The sequence below is a fragment of the Pseudophryne corroboree genome, chromosome 4 (genome assembly GCF_028390025.1).
Source record: "Pseudophryne corroboree isolate aPseCor3 chromosome 4, aPseCor3.hap2, whole genome shotgun sequence".
Classification (NCBI taxonomy): Eukaryota; Metazoa; Chordata; class Amphibia; order Anura; family Myobatrachidae; genus Pseudophryne; species Pseudophryne corroboree.
This window is the reverse complement of record NC_086447.1, coordinates 494151333-494178511: the sequence shown is the minus strand read 5'-3', so window position 1 is coordinate 494178511 and position 27179 is coordinate 494151333. Positions and strand designations below refer to the sequence as shown.

Here is a 27179-nt window from a genome sequence, read left to right as displayed (position 1 = left end):
TCTTTTCATATCTTGCTCTTTCCTATAGTTCTTCTAGTTCGTTTCTTTTGTTACCGTGATTACATTCATTGTTTTGACAAATAACTAGTAGGCATTGTTATGATTTCATTGAACACCCTATTACGCTCTGTTTTTACTCTAATACCAGTTGGACAGGGCGGCAAGTTATCCTGCTTCTTATGCCTAATCTGCAATTGACGTTAATTATGTGTCTGGAAGTTCTTTTGTTTATTTGGATGTAATCTTTATACTTTTCTAAATAAAAACAGATTATACAAAAAAACAATATCTTAAAATTTTTCACATTAGGTCCTATGTCATTTGTTTTTATCCACTGGAAACACAAGCTACTTACCTAATATCATACCACTAAGAGGATCCTTTTGATATATATTACTCTAATCCAGTGTTTCCCAACCTCGGTCCTCAAGGCACACTAACAGTCCTGGTTTTAGTGCTATCCTGGCTTGAACACAGGTGACTTAATTAGTACCTCAGTTATTTTGATTTAACCATCTGTGCTGAAGACTGGATATCCATAAAACCTGCACTGTTGGTGTGCCTTGAGGACCGCGGTTGGGAATGCCTGCTCTAATCAAATGGCTCTAATTGAGGTTAAAAGTGTGACTAACACTTTATATTCTAATATTAGGCCCTATAAAGCCAATTTGAGGAATTCTTGAAGAATGATAGTCTACTTTCACTGATTTTATACACTATCTGAATTGAATCTATTTGTATGTATTGAATTTATTAATTTATATGGCATAGCCATAAAAATACAAAAAAATATTATATATTGTATAAAAACGGTTTTATGTAAATTCTTAAGAAGTAAGTAAGTGTATACATCCTCTTATGAATTGTTCATACGTTTTATGTACTGGTTATACACTCTTAAGATAGGAATTCTACTTTAAAAAGAAAAGTCATGTAACTACATGTTGTTTTAGTTCACTCTTTTTTAAGAAATTAATTGTATGTTATTTTATATGTATTTCTTGAAGATCCATACCCCTGAAGAAGTCCCACATGTGGCCGAAATATGTTGTGTCATCTTTGTAACAGCCTGCATCGCACGTGGGGGATATTCACATAAGAGCTCAGACCTGTAAGGTTGAGGTGACAATCAACATCATACCCCTCACAATTGGGCAGGTTTATAGGTTACTGTTGTGTATGAAAATTCACTGTATTGTGCTTCACGTGAAATTATACACCTCTGTTTAACAAGAATTACTCTTTTAGATTACCGACTAGCTGCCATTACCATATTTTAAAAATTAGCGACTATTTTACCAAAGGGTATTTATATTGAGGGTTTATTCCGTTATTATCACTAACTTACTAGCGCACCTGAGGTACCCGTATTGCACATACATATCTATCTATATATCAATGTGTATATATATATATATATATATATATATACATACATACACACACACACATACATACACACACACATATATATATATATATATATATGTGTATGTATGAAGAACGCGAACGATACATACAAGTTTATAGATGCACACATACAAAATAATGACAGTATTTCAGTTTATGATCTTTAATTTATATTTTGTAACACAAGAAAACAAAAGTAAAACACAAAGCTCTCCTGAAAGTACAGGTCACACATCAGTCACATCCCGTCCAGAGCTGCCTCAACTAGTTTAGGGGCTTCTTGACTGTCCCAACACTACAGAATCACAACTCAGTCTACAGGTAGACATGGAATTTAGGAGTAATCTGGGAGATCAAGAAATCAAACTGCCAATGAGAAGCTATAGTTAGTTACAAAGTGGCAACGCCCTGTGGACCATCCAGTTTAACTGCAATTATCAAACACATTCTGTCCCTGTAAGGCCAAAACCTTAATTTTCCGAAACCTGACCTAGAATAAATTATACATGTTGAACTTTGAATCAGAAAATCCAAAGCACCCAACCTTGTAAACTTTTCTTTTTTTTATTAAAAACAGATGAAGAAACAATTGGAGCGAGGTGGAAACATGGAAAAACTTATTGGGGTTTATATTTATTGAAACTATACAAAAATGACAAATCACCTCAAACTGACCAGTAGTCCTTAATATTTATGCTTAAAAATAATTATTTGATTTTTTAAATGTACAGCCTTCAATATTTTCCATATATAAAACGTTATTCCAGAATTTGTTTATATTTACAGTAGACATTTTCAGGATAAACCAGATATAAGTGACTGTTCTACCCAACTTAATTATTCACAGTCCATAAAATGTCACCATTAGGCCTACCTTTGGCCATTGCTGCCACATATCATTAATTCCAGCTTGCTATTTATGTTGTGTACAACATTTTCAGTGAAAGGACACTGGCAGAAACCTGCTGTATTAAATAGTATCCACAAATATGGCCCATTATTAACCCAAGAAGCCTGGATTGTAGCCTTGCCTTCGCTACAAGTTAATGTTTCCAAATGGTCCTACAAGGACCACAAAACCATCTGAAAATTGGTGAGGAAAAGCAATTGAGACCTATTGCTTTACTTTAATTCTTGCTTGTATTTGCTCCCTAAGAAGTTGACTGACATCTGCCTCTATCACTACCATGCCACATTGCCAACAATGTTTGAAAGGTTTCAAACATTTCATGAACTAATTGGCGCAATACCCTGTTCTGGCGATGCCTGGGTCAAGAGGGGTGTCAGCAAAATCCAACATGTTAGACAACCTCAAATTTGCAGATCCCAGCCTAATTGTCATCGGAATCAGCAACTCCAGGATTTTTAACTTGTATTTTGTTGATCCCCCAAGATATCTCTGATCAGAGTCCACTGGTCAGCAAATCAGAATCAGGGAATTGTTGCTTGTATGGGCTGATAATTACAAGTCACAGTGAACCTCCACCATACCAGAATATGCAGACACCTTCCTTTAGTACACTTGTGTTTATGTAGTTATAAAGTTGACCAGGTTTCAAATAGGTTTCCAGGCTTCCTAAGACTACTTAGAAGCATCAGAGTTTATATCATAAGAAATAACACCTCTTATACCTATCATTTTAGGCAATTTTAGCAACACTCTTTACTACCAGACAAGCCTGCACACTTAATCAAAGAAACATGGCATGACATTTCTAATCATTTTTTTCTCTGTCCAAATTGAGAAGTTTTTTTGAAGGCGATTGGGCCGCCATCTGATCACCCGCTGTCCCATTTTTTGAGAGTGGTTGACTGTTGATGCCTGAAGTGGAAGTCATCTCTAATGTGTCCTCCAGTATCAAGCTGTTACACTGCTTACTGTGATCATTCATTTCAATAGCTTCAAAATCGACTTCATTCCAATTCCGAGCATCGTCCTCTTCCTCCTCCTCTTCTATTCCAGAACCTGAAAGTAAAGCTCTTCGGTCTTCACTTTCAACTCCATCCCACCGTGTCTTGTCTCTCGGACAGGTGGCCAATTTGTACATAACTGGGAACAAGACTGCAGTGAATGCAGATGATGCCAGGATAGAGTACATAAGTACTGGGAGTGGATGAAACATCCCCTGAAGGTAACCCACAGATGCAGGAATAGCCATTTCTCCAAGCGCTGCCCCAATCACAAATAAGGAAACAGACTTCCCTCCTAAGGTTGTGTATTGCTGTGCCCAGGAAAATCCACTGGGAAACGTAGTAGCCATTGAAGCTCCATAGAGTGCACTTCCTACCCAAAGCACAATGCGGTTTTTAGAAAAAAGTAGTAAATATAAAGATGACACAGTGCAGCCAATCACGCTAAGAAGCAGCATGGTGCCAGGATACAAACATGTTGCAAAACAGATGGCCATACCTCGAAGTGCAGCAAATAATCCCCAAAATATAGAGTTCAGCCCAGCTGCCTCATTTTCATCCATCCCTACAACAGTGGTGGCATAGGTAAAGATGTATGAGCCATAAGCAACTTCTGCCCCAACATAGAAGAAGAAGAACAGGAAAAGCAGAAATATAAGTGCATTGTGATATTTGGCAGTCTGTACTTTATCGTCTGAATTCTTGGTATCCGATTGAGGTGCTGGACTTTTACAATACAAGATAAATAAAAATAACGAGACTAGCAAAATATACGTTGCAATAACAATATAGGACAGCATAGACTTTTTTATTCCAAGAGAGAGATCTAGCGATTCATCAGATGTTTGAGGCAGAATTTCTGGGATTATTTTTGCCAAGATTGGAGCTAGAACAGCGCCCAAAGCAAAACTAAAGTGCAGAGCTTGTACATGTGGTCCAGCCTCGTCTCCCCAGGTGTTCAGAATAACTACGTTTCCTCCTGATATATAGGACAAAACATACAATTACTAAACATGATATCACCTAAAGGTCACTAATAAACATGTAAAATTAATGAGAGCCACAATGACATTAATCATTTTGTATTCAGCCTATGTCAACCCTTTTACACACACACACACACACACACACACACACAGCTATTCTGCAAATATATTATAATTATTATTATCCTCCTTTATTTATATGGTGCCACAAGAGATCCACAGCACCCAATTACAGAGTACATAAATAATCAAAACAGTAAAACAGTAACTTACAGTTGAAGAAAATATAGGACAAGTACAGGGTAAATAAACATAGCTACCCAATAATATGGCATCTATATGGAAAACAAATAGCTGAGGCAATCGTTTTCGGGATGAACCAATAAACAAAAAAATTCAGTGCACCACTTCCCCATAAACCAATGCCTCAAGAATATTTGATCATGTTGATATGTACTCAGCATTGATATGAAGCAGCATACATCAACACTTAGGGGGGTATTCAAATGTTTGAAAAGTCGGTTGGGTGTCTGTTTTTCCCTGTCTATTATATAGGGGGGGAAAAGACAACCAACTGACTTTTCAAACATTTGAATTCACCCCTTAATATGGTAGCCCAATATCGCAGATTTTCATGTACCCCTTTATGGGTTGCAAGGAAAGGTCTGCCATGGTGTGGGAGACAGGTTCGCAACGCCGACACCTTGTGCCCAACGTCACCGAAAACCCCCAAAGAATACGGCAGTGGTCACTATTTTCTAGTGATTTAGTTGTAAATTCATTGATACTGAATCAGAAAGGCACAAAATAGTAGGAAAAAAAGCCTCTCTCTCGCATATAATTAAAAATCATTGGGTTCGATACAATTCAGCGTGAATTGAATAGTGCCCGACTAAAGGATTTCTTCTTCCCTCCCAGAGTAGAAAAACCTACTGGTGTGATGCTGGTTTCTGTCCATACCGCGGCAGAAACAGCATTGCGCCAGGCACCTAAGTTGGAGAATGGCGGTACTTGCGACTAAACACCATGTTTAAGGTGCGAGAACCGGCATTCTCCAACATAACAGTGCGATGAATCGAATATCTCTGGGAGTTCCTTCCCGGTGCTATTCAATTTGCGCTGAATTGAATTGAGCCCATTAAGTTGACTCATGTTTCCATTTCAAGTAATAGAAAAGTGTAGGAACCAAATATTGCAATTGTCAATCCCAAACGTGTGTTGCCTCTACTTAGATTTTTATGCAGTATTATATAAAGTCAATCAGTTTTATATATGAAAGTGTAAGGGGGCAATTCAATTAGAAACTATGCCAGCAAAGTTTTGGAAATAAAAAAATAAAAGACGCCTGATGGTAGCAGTCTCAAGTCCTAGTGCATCTGCAGTTATGATGTATAAGGACACATTTGTACCATGAAACCATCTATCATTAACAACAGGTAAACTGTGCAATATCTATCATAACTAATTTTCCTCATCATTTATGGAACCCTGTTATCACTGTAGGTGGCACTGATTGTCCGCTCACTTGATTTGTAATAGTAATAAATAAGCAAATTGGAGAGAAATGTATTGAGGTCCGAGTTCGGCGGCCATGCGGGATGCCGGACCGAACTCAGAATTTTTTTTTTTAAATGGGCAATCATTTACAAGGCTAAACCATGCCTTGTAAATGATTGCCCCTTTAAAAAAAAATCTGAGTTCGGCGGCCGAACTCTGACTTCATTACATGCCACCCCATATCTCTAAATGCACACTATCCCTTGAACAGCGAAAATAATAGGGAGGTCAGCTAACGTTCCGGTATACAGTTATGCTAGCCATACATCAGACTAACTTTTCTCCAACACTCCAAACTTCCAACCATCCAACTTGTCTGTGCAACTAAAACAGTGCTCCACACATCTAACTAACTTTTCATCAGTGCTCCACACACTTAACCAACTTTTCATCAGACCAACCAACCTGCCAACTTCTCTCCAACTTGTGATGTCACCGAAGTAGGCGGACAGTGCCTGCCTACTTCTGCATGTTTTAAATAAATAATGTGTTTTTTTTAAAGGAAACAAAAAACTTTTGCATGTTTATTTTAATAAAATTGTGCTATTTTTTTTTAATAAAAGTGGAGGATTTGGCAAGAGGGCAAGTAACTGTAAGGATTAGGGGTGTTGGGTGATCGCAAGGGGTAGAATGCAGGAAGGGGACACTATAGTGCTGCTGCCAGAGCTGCTGCTGGAGGCGGGGGCAGGGGAATCTGTGCTGCCACTCTGAGGTGGGTGCGGGCAGGGAGACTGTTCTGGGGGATGCAGGCATGGGAGTCTATGCTGCGGTGGGGGATGCGGACAGGTGATTTTTGGTATTCTTGGGGTGGATGCAGGCAGGGAGGAGCTAGATGTTGCTATATATATATATATATATATATATATATATATATATATATATATATACATATACACAAGACGTCTCCTAGCATGCAGCGGCACTCAGGGAATTTTCCATGAAACTTTTAAGCAAAGGTGTTTATTCCATAGTGATACAAACGGTCCAACGTTTCGGGGTGCAACCAACCCTTTGTCAAGGTGAACACGACTTTTGTTGTGTTCACCTTGACAAAGGGGTGGTTGCACCCCGAAACGTTGGACCGTTTGTATCACTATGGAATAAACACCTTTGCTTAAAAAAGTTTCATGGAAAATTCCCTGAGTGCCGCTGCATGCTAGGAGACGTCTTGTGTACTACATATCCCAGAAGGCACCGGGGTTCATATAACTACGAAGGGTGAGTGCCAATCCATTGGTATATATATATATATATATATATATATATATATATATATATATATATATATATATACAGCAAGATACAAACAGTTCAAACACTGTGCTGTTTCTAGATGTTTCACACCGTTATTTAATACCACATTTGGGGGTATATGCAATTGTGGTCGAATTCCCGAAATTGTTGAATTTCGGGAATTTTTCGCCAAAAAAAAAAAAATCGTCAATGCAATTCAGTGCTTTCCGTCAAAAAAACGGACTTTCAAAATTCGACTTTTTGAAATTCGACTCTTGTCAAATTCGACTTTTCTGCAATGATACAAGTGCTGCAATTCGACCAAAGTGTATTCAATTCAAGTTTGGAAATTCGACAACAGTGCTTTTAGACAGTAAATTCGTCATTTTCAATCCGCCACACTTTGGAGGGTGAAACCAATAAAAAAATTTAAAACATGTTTTTTTTGGTGTTTTTTTTTTTGGTAATAGCATATCTATTTATATTAGAAGGGATTAGGTACTTGGTTTGTCTTTTTTGGAGGCACAAGTATTATTTATATATTTTTAAAAATATATATATATTTTTTTTTTTAAATAGCTGGAACGGTAAAATCAAGGAAAAAAATGGAAAAGGGGTCTCATGTGTCAATATGGGACCCCTTTCAGTCCGCTGGCACGGGTTTTTGCGTTTTTTTATTTTGCCAAGTACCTGGATTATACTCCGGACGTGGATTTATCTCTGGACGCTGGAAGGTGAGTATAATTTTTTCACAGGTACCCTCGGATCGTCGGAGACTGTGGCAGTCGGCGTGTCAACATAGGTAAGTATGTGTGTGTCGGCAGTATGTAATAAAGTTGTACTTGTCACGGTGTGTGTGTCCTGTTTTTATTTGGGTATTTTTTCCCCAGTAGTACTACAGGTACCAGCGGGCCCGTTTTTCTCCCGCATGCTGGTACTTGTGGTTCTCCAAGTACCAGCTTGCGGGGGAGGCTTGCTGGGACTTGTAGTACTACTGGAAAAAACAATATTCTGACATTTTTCTCAAGGCTATCAGCCTCCCATCCGCAGCCCTTGGATGGGGGGGGACAGCCTCGGGCTTCACCCCTGGCCCTTGGGTGGCTGGGGGGGACCCCTTGATTGAAGGGGTCCCCACTCCCCCAGGGTACCCCGGCCAGGGGTGACTAGTTGGATATTTAATGCCACGGCCGCAGGGCACTGTATAAAAGTGACCCCCGGCTGTGGCATTATCTGTCCAGCTAGTGGAGCCCGATGCTGGTGTAAAAAATACGGGGGACCCCTACTCTTTTTTCCCCCCGTATTTTTTGCACCAGCACCAGGCGCAGAGCCCGGTGCTGGTTTTAAAAATACGGGGGATCCCCTGTCAATTTCCCCCCCCCGCATTTTTAGAACCAGGACCAGCTCGAAGAGCCCGAGGCTGGTTATGCTTTGGAGGGAGGACTCCACGCCATTTTTTTCCAGGTTTTTCCCGTTTTTTCAATTCGCGGCAAAATCCGGCAAATCGGCCGTTTTTCGCCCGCGGGAATGTCGAATCCGTTTTTCATTGAATATGGTGAATTCCGGCAGCCACCTGCCGGAATTCACCTGTCGAATTGTGTCGAATTAAAAAAACGGCGATAATTTGCCGCGATTCGCCCGCAATTGCATATACCCCTTGGACTTGATAAAATCACTCCAGTCCTTATATCTCACTAGAGTCCAATACAAACAATAAGGAACCGCTGCTCCTCTCAATAAGATCCCGGAATCCTTTGGGTAATATACACCACTCTGCAATTAACACAATTTAAAAAACAAAAAGATAAAAATAAACTAAAAAGCTTTTAAAAACTTTTGTCGGTTTTACATATTGATCTATTGTTGGCAATAGCAGCAAATCTTCACAACAGAGTATCTCTTGTCCAGAAACAATGTTTCACTTTCACATAAATAATCCTGTTGGTCTATAATTAGCAATATCAGCACGTCTTCACAATAAAGTATCTATTGACTAGAAACACTGTTTCACTTTTAAATAAACAGTCCTGCTGTCATCATATGTAGAACTTATTGCTTCTATATGCTGTTCATTTCATTTCTTCTGATTACTAATGCTATATATACACTGAAAGATGAACAGTTACCACTTACAAGGACATTTTGAATCCATCATGACTTTTTATTTTTATACACAAGGATGATGCATCTCCATCTAAAATGACAGATAACTGCACATCATTCATGGTTGCAATGTTACGTGCCTATCACATGTAGGGTGTGATTTGGGAACCAGGGAACTTAAAGCTAACATTCAATGTTTCAAGTGTAATTAATTCTCTCTCTCTCTGTTACCCCCCACCCCCACCCTAATTAACGCACCAACATGATCAATATAAGTATAAAGGAATTGAACTTGTTGGTGCGTTAATTAGCTGGATCCAGCTCCTGGTGGCCACCCCTGTGTCACAGCACACAGGGGCATGGGGGTACGGAGCTGGTCACTGTCTTCATGTGACATCCACCTCCGCCTCCTCAGTGACAGCTCCCCTCGCCCGCTGTCTCTATCCCTCCATTCTCATCGCAGGTGTGGTGCGGGAGTGTCGCGATTGCGCGAGGGGGGGGGCGCAATTGTGGGCGGTGCAGTGATCTCGGGTGCGGGTATGGAGACGGTCATTGCCCTTATGTGACATCCGCCTCCTCAGTGGCAGCTCCCCTCACCCGCTATCCCTCCATTCTCATCGCGGGTGCCGCGATCGTGTGGGAGTGCCGCAATCGTGGGGGGTGCAGTGATCTCGGGTGCGGGTTCGGAGCCGGTCACTGCCTCTATGTGACATTCACCTCCGCCTCCTCAGTGACAGCTCCCCTCGCCCGCTGTCTCTGTCCCTCCATTCTTATTGTGGGTGCCCCTCACCCGATATCCCTCCATTCTCATCGCGGGTGCCGCGATTATGCGGGAGTGGGGGGTGTCAGTGACCGCGGGGGGGTGGGGGGGTGCAGTGATCTCGGGTGCAGGTTCGGAGCCGGTCACTGCCTTTATGTGACATTCACCTCTGCCTCCTCAGTGACAGCTCCCCTCGCCCGCTGTCTGTCCCTCCATTCTTATTGCGGGTGGGGTGCTGCGGTCGCGCACGTGGGGGAGGGGGGGGGAGGAGGAGAGGTGCAGCGACTGCGGGGTGCAGTGATCTCGGGTGGGGCGCCAAAGCTGGGGTCCCAGTGAGACCCCTGGACCTGCTCCATAGTACCGCTGCCGGGGATCCTGGGATGAAAAAGACAGCCCAGCCGGCAGTGATGACAGTAGCAGGCGGACACTGCTGGCCAGTGTCCACCTACTTATCATTCAGTTGGGGGGAAAGTTCCCCCTACACCTGAACGATTGGTTGGGAAAATCAAACAAGTTTGATTTTCCCAACTAGTTGGACCAACCGTTTCTGAACGTTTTTTAGCGTGTGGGAGCAAACGGCTGATAATCGTTTGCTCCCACACACTGCCAGATTATCGTTCCAACCAGCCAACTAGTTGGCTGGTTGGAACGATATCTCCCTGATGTATGGCCAGCATTAGAATGTCTCCGGTTACACTATTGTGCTTTCAGTCTGATTCTATAAATAACGCTGATATTAAAATCATGTCAACATTCTCATGTCAACAAAAATAAGAATTTACTTACCGATAATTCTATTTCTCGGAGTCCGTAGTGGATGCTGGGCTTCCTGAAAGGACCATGGGGAATAGCGGCTCCGCAGGAGACAGGGCACAAAAGTAAAGCTTTTCCGATCAGGTGGTGTGCACTGGCTCCTCCCCCTATGACCCTCCTCCAGACTCCAGTTAGGTACTGTGCCCGGACGAGCGTACACAATAAGGGAGGAATTTTGAATCCCGGGTAAGACTCATACCAGCCACACCAATCACACCGTACAACTTGTGATCTAAACCCAGTTAACAGTATGATAACAAAAGGAGCCTCTGAAAGACGGCTTCCTACAACAATAACCCGATTTTTGTAACAATAACTATGTACAAGTATTGCAGAATAATCCGCACTTGGGATGGGCGCCCAGCATCCACTACGGACTCCGAGAAATAGAATTATCGGTAAGTAAATTCTTATTTTCTCTATCGTCCTAGTGGATGCTGGGGTTCCTGAAAGGACCATGGGGATTATACCAAAGCTCCCAAACGGGCGGGAGAGTGCGGATGACTCTGCAGCACCGAATGAGAGAACTCCAGGTCCTCTTTTTGCCAGGGTATCAAATTTGTAGAATTTTACAAACGTGTGCTCCCCCGACCACGTGGCTGCTCGGCAGAGTTGTAATGCCGAGACCCCTCGGGCAGCCGCCCAAGATGAGCCCACCTTCCTTGTGGAATGGGCATTTACATATTTTTTGCTGTGGCAAGCCTGCCACAGAATGTGCAAGCTGAATTGTACTACAAATCCAACGAGCAATAGTCTGCTTAGAAGCAGGAGCACCCAGCTTGTTGGGTGCATACAGGATAAACAGCAAGTCAGATTTCCTGACTCCAGCCGACCTGGAAACTATATTTTCAGGGCCCTGACAACATCCAGCAACTTGGAGTCCTCCAAGTCCCTAGTAGCCGCAGGTACCACAATAAGCTGGTTCAGGTGAAACGCTGACACCACCTTAGGGAGAAACTGGGGACGAGTCCACAGCTTTGCTCTGTCCGAATGGACAATCAGATATGGCTTTGTGAGATAAAGCCGCCAATTCTGACACTCGCCTGGCCGAGGCCAGGACCAACAGCATGGTCGCTTTCCATGTGAGATATATCAAATCCACAGATTTGAGTTGTTTAAACCAATGTGATTTTAGGAATCCCAAACTACGTTGAGATCGCCCAGTGCCACTGGAGACATCAAAAGGGGGTTGTATATGCAGTACTCCCTTAACAACTTCTGGACTTCAGGAACTGAAGCCAATTTCTTTCTGGAAGAAAATCGACCGGTCGAAATTTGAACCTTAATGGACCCCAATTTGAGACCCATATACACTCCTGTTTGCAGGAAATGTAGGAATTAACCTAGTTGAAATTCTTCCGTGGAGCCTTCCTGGCCTCACACCATGGAACACATTTTCACCTAAGCAGTGATAATGTTGTGCGGTCACCTCCTTCCTGGCTCTGACCAGGGTAGTTCTTCTTGGCCAAACCGGAGCCACGAGTATAGTTCTTACTCCTCTCCTTCCTATCATTCTCCATACCCTGGGTATGAAAGGCAGAGGAGGGAACACATACACCGACTGGTACACCCACGGTGTTACCAGAGCGTCCCAGCTATTGCCTGAGGGTCTCTAGACCTGGCGCTTCATGTGGGACGCCATCATAACCACCTTTGGTCTTTCCCAACGGTTTACAAACATGTGGAAACTTCCAGATGAAGTTCCCACTTTTCCGGGTGGAATTCATTCATGCTGAGGAAATCTTCCTAGTTGTCCACTCCCGGAATGAACACTGCTGACAGTGTTATCACATGATTTTTCGCCCAGCGAAGAATCCTTGCTGTCATTGCCCTCCTGCTTCTTGTGCCGCCCCGTCTGTTTACGTGGGCGACTGCCATGATGATGTCCTACTGGATCAGCACCGGTTGACTTTGAAGCAGAGGTCTTCCTAGGCTCAGAGCATCGTAAATTGCCCTTAGCTCCAGTATATTCATGTGGAGAGAAATCTCCAGACTTGACCACACTTCCTTGGAAATTTCTTCCCTGTGTGACTGTTCCCCAGCCTCTCAGACTGGCATCCGTGGTCACCAGAACACAGTCCTGAATGCTGAATGTGCTGCCCTCTAGAAGATGAGCACTCTGCAGCCCCCACAGAAGAGACACCCTTGTCCTTGGAGACAGGGTTATCCGCTGATGCATCTGAAGATGCGATCCGGACCATTCGTCCCGCAAATCCCCCTGAAAAGTTTTTGCGTGAGATCTGCCGAATGGAATCGCTTCGTAAGAAGCCACCATTTTTCCCAGGACTCCTGTGCATTGATGCACTGATACTTGGCCTGGTTTTAGGAGGTTTCTGACTAGGTCGGATAACTCCCTGGCTTTCCCCTCCAGGAGAAATACCTCTTTCTGGACTATGCCCAGAATCATTCCTAGGAACAGCAGACGTATCATCGGAAAACAGCTGCGATTTTTGGAATATTTAGAATCCACTCGTGCTGTCGTAGAACTATTTTAGATAGTTCTTTTCCGACCTCCAACTGTTCTCTGGAAACTTGCCCCTTTCAGGATATCGTCCAAGTAAGGGATAATTAAGATGCCTTTCTTCTTTTAAGAATCATCTTTTCGGCCATTACCTTGGTAAAGGCCCGGGGTGCCGTGGATAATTCAACGGCAGCGTCTGAAACTGATATTGACAGTTCTGTATCACGAACCAGAGGTACCCTTGTTGAGAAGGGCAAATTTGGACATGGAGGTAATCCTTGATGTCCAGGGACACCATATAGTCCCCTTTTTTCCGGTTCTCTATCACTGCTCTGAGTGACTCCATCTTGATTTGAACCTTTTTATGTAAGTGTTCAAAGATTTCAGATTTAGACTATGTCTCACCAAGCCGTCTGGCTTCAGTACCACAATATAGTGTGGAAGACTAATACCCTTTTCCTTGTTGTAGGAGGGGTACTTTGATTATCACCTGCTGGAAATACAGCTTGTGAATTTTTTTTTTTTTTTTTCCAATACTGCCTCCCTGTCGGAGGGAGCCGTTGGTAAAGCAGGCTTCAGGAACCTGCGAGGAAAAAATGTCTCGACTCTCCAATCTGTACCCCTGGGATAATACTTGTACGATCTAGGGGTCAACTTGCGAGTGATCCCACTGCGCGCTGAGACTCTTGAGACTACCCCCCCACCTCACCTGAGTCCGCTTGCACGGCCCCAGCGTCACGCTGAGGACTTGGCAGACGCGGTGGAGGGCTTCTTTTCCTGGGAAGGGGCTGCCTGCTGCAGTCTACTTCCCTTTCCTCTATGTCTGGGCAGATATGACTGGCCTTTTGCCCGCTTGCCCACATGGGAAACGGAAGGATTGAGGCTGAAAAGACAGTGTCTTTTTCTGCTGAGATGTAACTTGGGGTAAAAAGGTTGGATTTCCCAGCTGTAGCCGTGGCCCCCAGGTCCGATGGACCGACCCCAAATAACTCCTTCCCTTTATACGGCAATACTTCCATGTGCCGTATGGGATCTGTATCACCTGACCACTGTCGTGTCCATGACATCTTCTGGGAGATATGGACAACGCACTTATCTTGATGCCAGAGTGCAAATATCCCTCTGTGCATCTCGCATACATATATATAGAATGCATCCTATTAAATGCTCTATATCAATAAAATATTTTTAGTCAGGGAATTCGACCAAGCCAACCCAGCACTGCATCTCCAGGCTGATGGCGATCGCTGGTCGCAGTATAACCACCATATGTGTGTATATACTTTCTAGGATATTTTTCCAGCTGCCTATCAGCTGGCTCCTTGAGGGCGGCCGTATCTGGAGACGGTAACGCCACTTGATAAGCGTGTGAGCGCCTTATCCACCCTAAGGGGTGTTTCCCAACGCGCCCTAACTTCTGGCGGGAAAGGGTATAACGCCAATATTTGCTATCGGGGTAAACCCACGCATCATCACACACTTCATTTTATTTTATCTGATTCAGGAAAAACTACAGGTAGTTTTTTCACTCCCACATAATACCCTTTTTTGTGGTACTTGTAGTATCAGAAATATGTAACACCTCCTTCATTGCCCTTAACGTGTGGCCCTAATGAGGAATACGTTTGTTTATTCACCGTCGACACTGGATTCAGTGTCCGTGTCTGTGTCTGTGTCGACCGACTGAGGTAAATGGGCGTTTTTTTAAAAACCCCTGACGGTGTTTCTGAGACGCCTGGACCGGTACTAATTGTTTGTCGGCCGTCTCATGTCGTCAACCGACTTTGCAGCGTGTTGACATTTTCACGTAATTCCCTAAATAAGCCATCCATTCCGGTGTCGACTCCCTAGAGAGTGACATCACCATTACAGGCAATTTCTCCGCCTCCTCCAACATCGTCCTCATACATGTCGACACACACGTACCGACACACAGCACACACACCTGGAATGCTCTGACAGAGGACAGGACCCCACTAGCCCTTTGGAGAGACAGAGGGAGAGTTTGCCAGCACACACCAAAAAACGCTATAATTACATAGGGACAACCTTATATAAGTGTTTCTCCCTAATAGCATCTTTATATATATATTTATATCGCCAATTAGTGCCCCCCTCTCTGTTTAAACCCTGTTTCTGTAGTGCAGTGCAGGGGAGAGCCTGGGAGCCTTCTCTCCAGCCTTTCTGTGAGAGAAAAAATGGCGCTGTGTGCTGAGGAGATAGGCCCCGCCCCTTTTCCGGCGGGCTCGTCTCCCGCTCTTTAGTGAAGTTTGGCAGGGGTTAAATATCTCCATATAGCCTCTGGGGGCTATATGTGAGGTATTTTTAGCCAGTATATAGGTTTACATTTGCCTCCCAGGGCGCCCCCCCCCAGCGCCCTGCACCCTCAGTGACAGCGTGTGAAGTGTGCTGAGAGGAAAATGGCGCACAGCTGCAGTGCTGTGCGCTACCTTTAGAAGACTGTCAGAGTCTTCAGCCGCCGATTCTGGACCTCTTCTAACTTCAGCATCTGCAAGGGGGCCGGCGGCGCGGCTCCGGTGACCATCCAGGCTGTACCTGTGATCGTCCCTCTGGAGCTGATGTCCAGTAGCCAAGAAGCCAATCCATCCTGCACGCAGGTGAGTTCACTTCTTCTCCCCTCAGTCCCTCGTTGCAGTGATCCTGTTGCCAGCAGGACTCACTGTAAAATAAAAAACCTAAGCTAAACTTTCTCTAAGCAGCTCTTTAGGAGAGCCACCTAGAATTGCACCCTTCTCGGCCGGGCACAAAAATCTAACTGGAGTCTGGAGGAGGGTCATAGGGGGAGGAGCCAGTGCACACCACCTGATCGGAAAAGCTTTACTTTTGTGCCCTGTCTCCTGCGGAGCCGCTATTCCCCATGGTCCTTTCAGGAAGCCCAGCATCCACTTGGACGATAGAGAAATATTGTTACTTAACTCTCAAAATTACTGCCGGCTACTGGGGTCTACTAAGAACTGCTTTGGTCTTGAAAACTAAAAACTAAACCATAGACGAAGATCAAGGAATAGAATTTAAAAAGCAAACTTTTTACGATCAATGGGCTGGTTGTATTCAACCTGACTTTAAATCAACTGTTAAATTAGTAAATCTATTGCATTCTGGTTATAAAATGATCTTTAACAGAACTTAAACGAAGCAGAATGCTTACCTGTGTCTAGGAATCCCATTGATGTGCCCACAAGACACATAATTCCAGTTACAAGTACGGCCTTCTTACACCATGGTAAAGCCAGCAGGCCTCCACAGGTCATAAACATTGATATTGCTGTTTAAACAAAATAAAGAGAATAAACCATAGTATTTTCTGCCAACTGCAGTCACACCTCTTCATACAGTTTATATATTGTATACAGGACATTTATACAGTTTTGAAAACCAGCTTGAATGTTAGCCGCTCATACTATCTACACTACAATATCAGTAGATTCAACCAAATTCATTTGGAGAATGGACAGCACAAATTATGAGGCAAGAGATTAAAAATGAAGCCAAATTCTTTGTCTTTTTAAAAGCATTAGAATACTGGTCCATAAATTCATATCCTCTAACGACAGAATAAATTGGGGAACAAAAACTGGCTGCACTGCTGCATCTAGTAGACCACAGGTCTGCAAACTCGGTCCTCATTACCCCACACAGTGCATGTTTTGCAGGTAACCCAGCAGGTGCACAGGTGTATTAATTACTCACAGACACATTGTAAAAGGGCCGCAGGTGGAGTTAATTATTTCACTTGTGAATCTGTGGAGACCTGCAAAACATGCACTGTGTGGGGCAATGAGGACCGAGTTTGCAGACCTGTGCAGTAGACACACAGTAACGATCACAGCAGATGTTCCTAACATATCCAAACAACTGATTAGGAGCATAACACAGGAACAGGAAAGACTATAGCGCAGACAACATGAGATCATATTGCCTAGCAACACCCCCCCCCCCCCCCCCCCCCCCCCCCGAAATCTATTTTTTGACTATTGACACTTCAGGTGCGGTTGAATAGTCTGACAGTGATAATTATACATGGGACCACAGAGGCCAGCAATATTTCCCACCATGCCAAATAACTATCCTCTTCAAAATGGATTATTAATAGTTTTCAAGATAATTTTTTCCTTCTACATGCTACAACACTAATCCTCCTGCTAAGATCCGGAAAGGCAGGTGCAGCAGTGTGGGTGTGGAGAGCGTAGAAACATGTGCATCATCATCACTGCCCCACTCCTCCGCCAATATGGTATGCTTAGCGGCATTGTGTAGCAGGATTTACCATCGTATTTCTTTCATGCTCACTTCCATGGGACAGTGCGTTACTATATCAGGAGTCCAAGGGTGCACACTGTATTTAGACAGTCTCCCTGACATCCAAGAGAGCAGATAAGCATGATTGGATGCAATGTAGTCACATGTATTTGGGGAACTACACTTATATGATCTATCATATCTACTGGATTATGGATTTCTGTATAAGCTCCATCTAGAAGTCATACTGAAACTGCAGACATTGCTAACAAGCTAGCCACTTCTAGGATGCTACTAAAAGCAACCAAAGTGCATTCTGGGAGCAAGGTGTAAAATCTCCTTTTTACAAAGGGTATATACTGTACTCCCCTGCAGTAGCATTGATGGTAATATTTTATTCTCACACATATTACTATCACTTCTGCCAGCAGGACTCAGACATTCTGTATTTGAGTGGCAGAAGCCAGTTATATTATTTCCCATACTCTAGTCGATTCATTAATGTCTGTTTGCATGCTCAGGTTGATCATACATCTTGCATATGTGGCTTGTTGCATTGTATGATGTATTCATATTGTTATTGCACATTTATTTTGTCTGTTCACTTTCCAATTTTACCACACACATACATTTACTCATCCTATTACTGCCAAAAAGAACAATCTCCAGATCCTCACATCTAGTTTGGCTTATCAGAAGGCATGAAAGATTTCAACCGTCTATCACACTGCACACATGCCTACAGCAACTAAACCAAAAAGTGGTCATTTATCCAAGTAACTTGTCCCAAATGAAGGTTTTACATTAGTAAGGTGTGATGAAACACATGAATACTAAGGAAACAATAAGACACCATAAAAGCAATAAAATATTGGTTACATACCCAAGAGAAGGATCTGATTCATTCGGTCAAAAAGAACACCTGCCAAGATAGAGCCACTGAGGTATCCTAAGGAACGTCCCACAAAAATATAGGAGATGTTTCCAACAGTGCTGTTTACATTAACAGCTAGATCATGGAAAGTCGGTCCTAATACAGAAATGGCCATTCCCTAAGAGGCAAATACATATATTTTTAAAATGCCCTTTGTACAATTAAATAAAGGAAAGATGAGAAACATAGACCCAAATAGTGTAATCTACAAATATAACTTTTATCCTATGCCTCGTCATTGTATACACTGGAATGCGGTTAAAAATACAGACAGTCGGGATCCCAACGGTCAGAATCCAAACACATCCTGGAGGTTAGTAGAGGGGCTGGGGTTAGGCACTAGGGAGAGGGTTAGGCTGTGGGAGGGGGAGGTTAGAGATAGGGGTAGTGTAAAAGTATTGAGATTTGTTGGGATTCTACCCATTGTGATCCTGCTGTCAGTCTTCCGACTGTGGGGATCCCGACTGCCAGTATTTTGTACCCAACCCCATACACTTTAGAGTGGAATGTATTGATTTTTTATTGATTTTTACTGTTACATATACAAGTTACGTGCAAACTTACTATAACAGAAAAGAGAGACTCCAAGAATGGCGTGAGGAAGGGCATATGTTGCACAGGCCTGATTTCCCTAGGGAATTCCAATCCATGCTGGTTAGAGTCACATTATGACCAGGGGTCCCTCACTGCGGCTCACCCTGTTATAGTTGGAGCAGCCAAGCCTGGTGCTGGTTACCTAAACTACAGGACTCCACTTTTGTGGTACAAATGTTTCCTCAGAAACCAGTTCAAGCTATAGCTGTTGACGTGCAAGTCAGGCTACATATTTAAGGTGGTCATTCTGCGGGCATGAATTTGTGCAAACTGTAGCATACTATAAAGACCTATGTGAGTACAGGTTGAGTATCCCTTATCCAAATATTCTTAAATACAGAATATTCCGAAATACAGATTTTTTTTTGAGTGAGACGGAGATAGTGAAACCTTTGTTTTCTGATGGCTCAATGTACACAAACTTTAACACAAAGTTATTTAAAATACTGTATTAAATGACCTTTGTTTAATGCACAAAGTTATAAAAAATATTGGCTAAAATTACCTTCAGGCTGTGTGTATAAGGGCCCTCATTCCGAGTCGTTCGCTCGGTATATTTCATCGCATCGCAGTAAAATTCCGCTTAGTACGCATGCGCAATATTCGCACTGCGACTGCGCCAAGTAATTTAACAATGAAGATAGTATTTTTACTCACGGCTTTTTCTTCGCTCCGGCGATCGTAATGTGATTGACAGGAAATGGGTGTTACTGGGCGGAAACACGGCGTTTCAGGGGCGTGTGGCTGAAAACGCTACCGTTTCCGGGAAAAACGCAGGAGTGGCCGGAGAAACGGTGGGAGTGCCTGGGCGAACGCTGGGTGTGTTTGTGACGTCAACCAGGAACGACAAGCACTGAAATGATCGCACAGGCAGAGTAAGTCTGGAGCTACTCTGAAACTGCTAAGTAGTTAGTAATCGCATTATTGCGAATACATCGGTCGCAATTTTAAGAAGCTAAGATTCACTCCCAGTAGGCGGCGGCTTAGCGTGTGTAACTCTGCTAAAATCGCCTTGCGAGCGATCAACTCGGAATGAGGGCCAAGGTGTATATGAAACAAATGCCTTCTGTGCTTAGACTTAGGTCCCATCACCATGACATCTCATTATGGTATATCTCATTATGGTATGCAGTTAATCCAAAATACAGAAAAATCTGATTCAAAATACTTCTGGGCCCAGGCATTTTGGATTTGCGACACTCAACCTGTATTTATATCTCCTGCCTTCACAATCCTACTCTACACTAAAGCTGCAATTCCACATATTTTCATTCACCAATAAAACTGCTGCAGAACTGGGGTTTCAGCGGGAGGACCAATCAGAAACTGCAATATCCAAGATTGCAGGCTCTCATTGACACTTAGCCAAAATCGCACATAGTCAGTATCGCAGGCACATAATGAATGTGCTTGCTATACTGACTATGTGCCGACCTAGCCCCTGTCGCATAGTGAGAATCGGGCACAGCCCAAATCTCACCGTGTGTATGGGCCATAAGAACCTCATTCAGCTTCAGTTCTGCGACTGTAGCAGAACTGCAACAGCTGAGAATCCCAAAGCAAGAGCCGGCCAGCATGATAAAAGCTGTCCAGCACAGAAAAAGCGAATGCATCGCAAAATAAGATTTTACTTACCGATAAATCTATTTCTCGTAGTCCGTAGTGGATGCTGGGGACTCCGTCAGGACCATGGGGATTAGCGGCTCCGCAGGAGACAGGGCACAAAACTAAAGCTTTAGGATCAGGTGGTGTGTACTGGCTCCTCCCCCTATGACCCTCCTCCAAGCCTCAGTTAGGATACTGTGCCCGGACGAGCGTACACAATAAGGAAGGATATTGAATCCCGGGTAAGACTCATACCAGCCACACCAATCACACCGTATAACTTGTGATCTAAACCCAGTTAACAGTATGACAAACGTAGGAGCCTCTGAACAGACGGCTCACAACAATAACAACCCGATTTTTTTGTAACAATAACTATGTACAAGTATTGCAGACAATCCGCACTTGGGATGGGCGCCCAGCATCCACTACGGACTACGAGAAATAGATTTATCGGTAAGTAAAATCTTATTTTCTCTGACGTCCTAAGTGGATGCTGGGGACTCCGTCAGGACCATGGGGATTATACCAAAGCTCCCAAACGGGCGGGAGAGTGCGGATGACTCTGCAGCACCGAGTGAGAGAACTCCAGGTCCTCCTCAGCCAGGGTGTGCCCCTGACCAAGTAGCAGCTCGGCAAAGTTGTAAATCCGAGACCCCTCGGGCAGTCGCCCAAGATGAGCCCACCTTCCTTGTGGAATGGGCATTTATATATTTTGGCTGTGGCAGTCCTGCCACAGAATGTGCAAGCTGAATTGTACTACACATTCAACTAGCAATCGTCTGCTTAGAAGCAAGAGCACCCAGTTTTTTGGGTGCATACAGGATAACAGCAAGTCAGTTTTCCTGACTCCAGCCGTCCTGGAAATCTATATTTTCAGGGCCCTGACAACATCTAGCAACTTGGAGTCCTCCAAGTCTCTAGTAGCCGCAGGTACCACAATAAGCTGGTTCAGATGAAACGCTGACACCACCTTAGGGAGAAACTGGGGACGAGTCCGCAGCTCTGCCCTGTCCGAATGGACAATCAGATATGGGCTTTTGTGAGACAAAGCCGCCAATTCTGACACTCGCCTGGCCGAGGCCAGGGCCAACATCATGGTCACTTTCCATGTGAGATATTTCAAATCCACAGATTTGAGCGGTTTAAACCAACGTGATTTTAGGAATCCCAGGACTACGTTGAGATCCCACAGTGCCACTGGAGGCACAAAAGGGGGTTGTATATGCAGTACTCCCTTGTCAAATTTCTGGACTTCAGGAACTGAAGCCAATTCTTTCTGGAAGAAAATCGACAGGGCCGAAATTTGAACCTTAATGGACCCCAATTTGAGGCCCATAGACACTCCTGTTTGCAGGAAATGCAGGAATCGACCGAGTTGAAATTTCTTCGTGGGGCCTTCCTGGCCTCACCCACGCGACATATTTTCGCCACATGTGGTGATAATGTTGTGCGGTCACCTCCTTCCTGGCTTTGACCAGGGTAGGAATGACCTCTTCCGGAATGCCTTTTTTCCCTTAGGATCCGGCGTTCAACCGCCATGCCGTCAAACGCACCCGCGGTAAGTCTTGGAACAGACATGGTACTTGCTGAAGCAAGTCCCTTCTTATCGGCAGAGGCCCTGAGTCCTCCGTGAGCATCTCATGAAGTTCCGGGTACCAAGTCCTTCTTGGCCCATCCGGAGCCACGAGTATAGTTCTTACTCCTCTACGTCTTATAATTCTCAGTACCTTTGGTATGAGAAGCAGAGGAGGGAACACATACACCGACTGGTACACCCATGGTGTTACCAGAACGTCCACAGCTATTTCCTGAGGGTCTCTTGACCTGGCGCAATACCTGTCCAGTTTTTTGTTCAGGCGGGACGCCATCATGTCCACCTTTGGTCTTCCCAACGGTGCACAATCATGTGGAAACAACTTCTCGATGAAGTCCCCACTCTCCCGGGTGGAGGTCGTGCTGAGGAAGTCTGCTTCCCAGTTGTCCACTCCCGGAATGAAAAACTGCTGACAGTGCTATCACATGATTTTCCGCCCAGCGAAGAATCCTTGCAGTTTCTGCCATTGTCCTCCTGCTTCTTGTGCCGCCCTGTCTGTTTACGTGGGCGACTGCCGTGATGTTGTCCCACTGGATCAATACCGGCTGACCTTGAAGCAGAGGTCTTGCTAAGCTTAGAGCATTGTAAATTGCTCTTAGCTCCAGTATATTTATGCGGAGAGAAGTCCCCAGACTTGATCACACTCCCTGGAAATTTTTTCCCTGTGTGACTGCTCCCCAGCCTTTCAAGCTGGAATCCGTGGTCACCAGGACCCAGTCCTGAATGCATAACTGTGGCACTTTAGTAGATGAGCACTCTGCAGCCACCACAGAAGAGACACCCTTGTCCTTGGAGACATGGTTATCCGCTGATGCATCTGAAGATGCGATCCGGACCATTTGTCCAGCAGATCCCACTGAAAGGTTCTTGCGTGAAATCTGCCGAATGGAATCGCTTCGTAAGAAGCCACCATTTTTCCCAGGACCCTTGTGCAATGATGCACTGACACTTTTCCTGGTTTTTGGAGGTTCCTGACTAGCTCGGATAACTCCCTGGCTTTCTCCTCCGGGAGAAACACCTTTTTCTGGACTGTGTCCAGAATCATCCCTAGGGACAGCAGACGTGTCGTCGGAGACAGCTGCGATTTTGGAATATTTAGAATCCACCCGTGCTGTCGTAGAACTACTTGAGATAGTGCTACTCAGATCTCCAACTGTTCTCTGGACCTTGCCCTTATCAGGAGATCGTCCAAGTAAGGGATAATTAAGACGCCTTTTCTTTGAAGAAGAATCATCATTTCGGCCATTACCTTGGTAAAGACCCGGGGTGCCGTGGACAATCCAAACGGCAGCGTCTGAAACTGATAGTGACAGTTTTGTACCACGAACCTGAGGTACCCTTTGTGAGAAGGGCAAATTTGGACATGGAGGTAAGCATCCTTGATGTCCAGGGACACCATATAGTCCCCTTCTTCCTGGTTCGCTATCACTGCTCTGAGTGACTCCATTTAGAATAGGTCTCACCGAGCCGTCTGGCTTCAGTACCACAATATAGTGTGGAATAATACCCCTTTACTTGTTGTAGGAGGGGTACTTTGATTATCACCTGCTGGGAATACAGCTTGTGAATTGTTTCCAATACTGCCTCCCTGTCGGAGGTAGACGTTGGTAAAGCAAACTTCAGGAACCTGCGAGGGGGAGACGTCTCGAATTTCCAATCTGTACCCCTGGGATACTACTTGTAGGATCCAGGGGTCCACTTGCGAGTGAGCCCACTGCGTGCTGAAACTCTTGAGACGACCCCCCACCGCACCTGTTTGTACGGCCCCAGCGTCATGCTGAGGACTTGGCAGAAGCGGTGGAAGGCTTCTGTTCCTGGGAATGGGCTGCCTGCTGCAGTCTTCTTCCCTTACCTCTATCCCTGGGCAGATATTATGGGGACGAAAGGACTGAGGCTGAAAAGACTATGTCTTTTTCTGCTGAGATGTGACTTGGGGTAAAAAAGGTGGATTTTCTAGCTGTTGCCGTGGCCACCAGGTCCGATGGACCGACCCCAAATAACTCCTCCCCTTTATACGGCAATACTTCCATGTGCCGTTTGGAATCTGCATCACCTGACCACTGTCGTGTCCATAAACATCGTCTGGCAGATATGGACATCGCACTTACTCTTGATGCCAGAGTTTCGCATATATAGAAATGCATCTTTTAAATGCTCTATAGTCAATAAAATACTGTCCCTGTCAAGGGTATCAATATTTCCAGTCAGGGAATCCGACCAAGCCACCCCAGCGCTGCCCATCCAGGCTGAGGCGATCGCTGGTCGCAGTATAACACCAGTATGTGTGTATATACTTTTTAGGATATTTTCCAACCTCCTATCAGTTGGCTCCTTGAGGGCGTCCGTATCTGGAGACGGTAACGCCACTTGTTTTTATAAGCGTGTGAGCGCCTTATCCACGCTAAGGTGTGTTTCCCAACGCGCCATAACTTCTGGCGGGAAAGGGTATACCGCCAATAATTTTCTATCGGGGGAAACCCACGCATCATCACACACTTCATTTAATTTATCTGATTCAGGAAAAACCACATGTAGTTTTTTCACACTCCACATAATACCCTTTTTTGTGGTACTTGTAGTATCAGAAATATGTAACATCTCCTTCATTGCCCTTAACAAGTAACGTGTGGCCCTAAAGGAAAATACGTTTGTTTCTTCACCGTCGACACTGGAGTCAGTGTCCGTGTCTGTGTCGACCGACTGAGGTTAAAGGACGTTTTAACGCCCCTGACGGTGTTTGAGACGCCTGGACAGGTACTAATTGGTTTGCCGGCCGTCTCATGTCGTCAATCGACCTTGCAGCGTGTTGACATTATCACGTAATTCCTTAAATAAGCCATCCATTCCGGTGTCGACTCCCTAGAGAGTGACATCACCATTACAGGCAATTGCTCCGCCTCCTCAGCAACATCGTCCTCATACATGTCGACACACAAGTACCGACACACAGCACACACACAGGGAATGCTCTGATAGAGGACAGGACCCCACTAGCCCTTTGGGGAGACAGAGGGAGAGTTTGCCAGCACACACCAAAAACGCTATATTATACAGGGACAACCTTTATATAAGTGTTTTTCCCTTATAGCATTTTAATATATATATATACATATCGCCAAATAAGTGCCCCCCCTCTCTGTTTTAACCCTGTTTCTGTAGTGCAGTGCAGGGGAGAGCCTGGGAGTCTTCCCACCAGCCTTTCTGTGAGGGAAAATGGCGCTGTGTGCTGAGGAGAATAGGCCCCGCCCCCTTTTCGGCGGGCTTCTTCTCCCGTTTTTCTGAGACCTGGCAGGGGTTAAATACATCCATATAGCCTCCAGGGGCTATATGTGATGTATTTTTAGCCAGAATAAGGTATTATACATTGCTGCCCAGGGCGCCCCCAGCAACGCCCTGCACCCTCCGTGACCGTTGGTGTGAAGTGTGTGACAACAATGGCGCACAGCTGCAGTGCTGTGCGCTACTTTCATGAAGACTGAAAAGCCTTCTGCCGCCGGTTTCTGGACCTTCAATCTTCAGCATCTGCAAGGGGGGTCGGCGGCGCGGCTCCGGGACGAACCCCAGGGTGAGACCTGTGTTCCGACTCCCTCTGGAGCTAATGGTGTCCAGTAGCCTAAGAAGCCAATCCATCCTGCACGCAGGTGAGTTGAACTTCTCTCCCCTAAGTCCCTCGATGCAGTGAGCCTGTTGCCAGCAGGACTCACTGAAAATAAGAAACCTAAAAACTTTTTCTAAGCAGCTCCTTAAGAGAGCCACCTAGATTGCACCCTGCTCGGACGGGCACAAAAACCTAACTGAGGCTTGGAGGAGGGTCATAGGGGGAGGAGCCAGTACACACCACCTGATCCTAAAGCTTTAGTTTTGTGCCCTGTCTCCTGCGGAGCCGCTAATCCCCATGGTCCTGACGGAGTCCCCAGCATCCACTTAGGACGTCAGAGAAATATTGAGTACCATCAGACATACTGGTTGGTTGACCTATGCAGGCCAGCCGCGGCATTAGTTGCTGCTGCGCCATGTTCCCAGATAGCAGCGTTTGCAGCTGACATCAGTAACACACCTCGAAAACGATCATGACATGCCTGCGTTTTTCTGACCACTCCCCATAAACACCATGTTTACGCCCACAACCTGTCAATCAACATGCGATTGCGCGATCTAAAAGAATCGCAAATCTGGATCAATCCTCAATTTTCAAGTTCGTACCTAGCTTACATGTACTCACTGTAACAGCCTACTGTATGTAAAAAAAAGGATGTGTCTACTGTATAATAATAATGTGATATAAAGCAAATGTGTCCGCAAGCCTAGGTATAGAGCGACAGGTGTGCAGGGCGGTACCACGGCACTGGACAAGGAGTAGAATGAGGGGGAGGATACACAGCGACAGCACAGGACACGGGATCCCGCTTACCAGCCCCAGGAAGGCAGCGCACAAGACGCTGGTCACCAGGCACCGCAGCCCCACACACGAGCTCCCGCCGCCTTTCCCTCTCTGGCCGCTGGGCACCAGCCGCACTTCGTCCGCCGCTTCCCCCCTGAGGCTCCCATCCTCCTCCAGGCTGGGTGGCCGCTTCTCGCACAGCATGTCCTCCTCGTCCTCTTCCTCCTCCCCGGCCTGCTCGTCCTCAGCCCGTGCAAATCGCACCCGTTTCTTCCTGCCGCCGCCTGCCATGTCCCCGGCCATCTGCTGTCACTCAGGGCCGCGGCCTCATCGCTGTCACAGTCTGCGGCCTCCTCTTCCCGGGAACAACCCGGATGCAGCAGCCTCAAGCAGGCTACGAGAGCCGGGTGCACCGGTGTGGGAGGAGCGGTGAGCGCCGTCCCCTCTGCCCGCATCCCCGCGTGTGACTGGTCCCCGCTCTCCGGCTCATCCTCAGGCGGCGGCAGCAGCAGCAGCAGCATAAGCTGCATGAGCGTACAGCTCTACGTAGTATGTGATCAGTATAATCGCTGCCTCT

The 27179-nt window shown here is 45.2% G+C and overlaps 1 protein-coding gene across 1 annotated transcript; it reads right to left on the bottom strand.

The window, feature by feature from the left end:
- Positions 1–1557: 1557 nt before the first annotated feature.
- On the bottom strand, positions 1558–27179 carry MFSD4B (major facilitator superfamily domain containing 4B). Its single transcript, XM_063917143.1, has 4 exons — positions 26633–27179; positions 18375–18543; positions 16401–16517; positions 1558–4300 (listed from the first exon to the last, which is right to left on the bottom strand). The coding sequence occupies exons 1-4, from the start codon at positions 26903–26905 to the stop codon at positions 3126–3128; spliced, it is 1734 nt and encodes a 577-aa protein (XP_063773213.1). The 5' UTR covers positions 26906–27179; the 3' UTR covers positions 1558–3125.

Coding starts and splice junctions, on each gene's coding strand:
- MFSD4B (XM_063917143.1), bottom strand. CDS start 26,905: ATGGCCGGGGACATGGCAGGCGGCGGCAGGAAGAAACGGGTGCGATTT. Junction 18,544..26,632: donor GCGCTGCCTTCCTGGGGCTG/GTAAGCGGGATC, acceptor TTTGCCTCTTAG/GGAATGGCCATTTCTGTATT. Junction 4,301..16,400: donor AATGGGATTCCTAGACACAG/GTAAGCATTCTG, acceptor CCTATATATCAG/GAGGAAACGTAGTTATTCTG.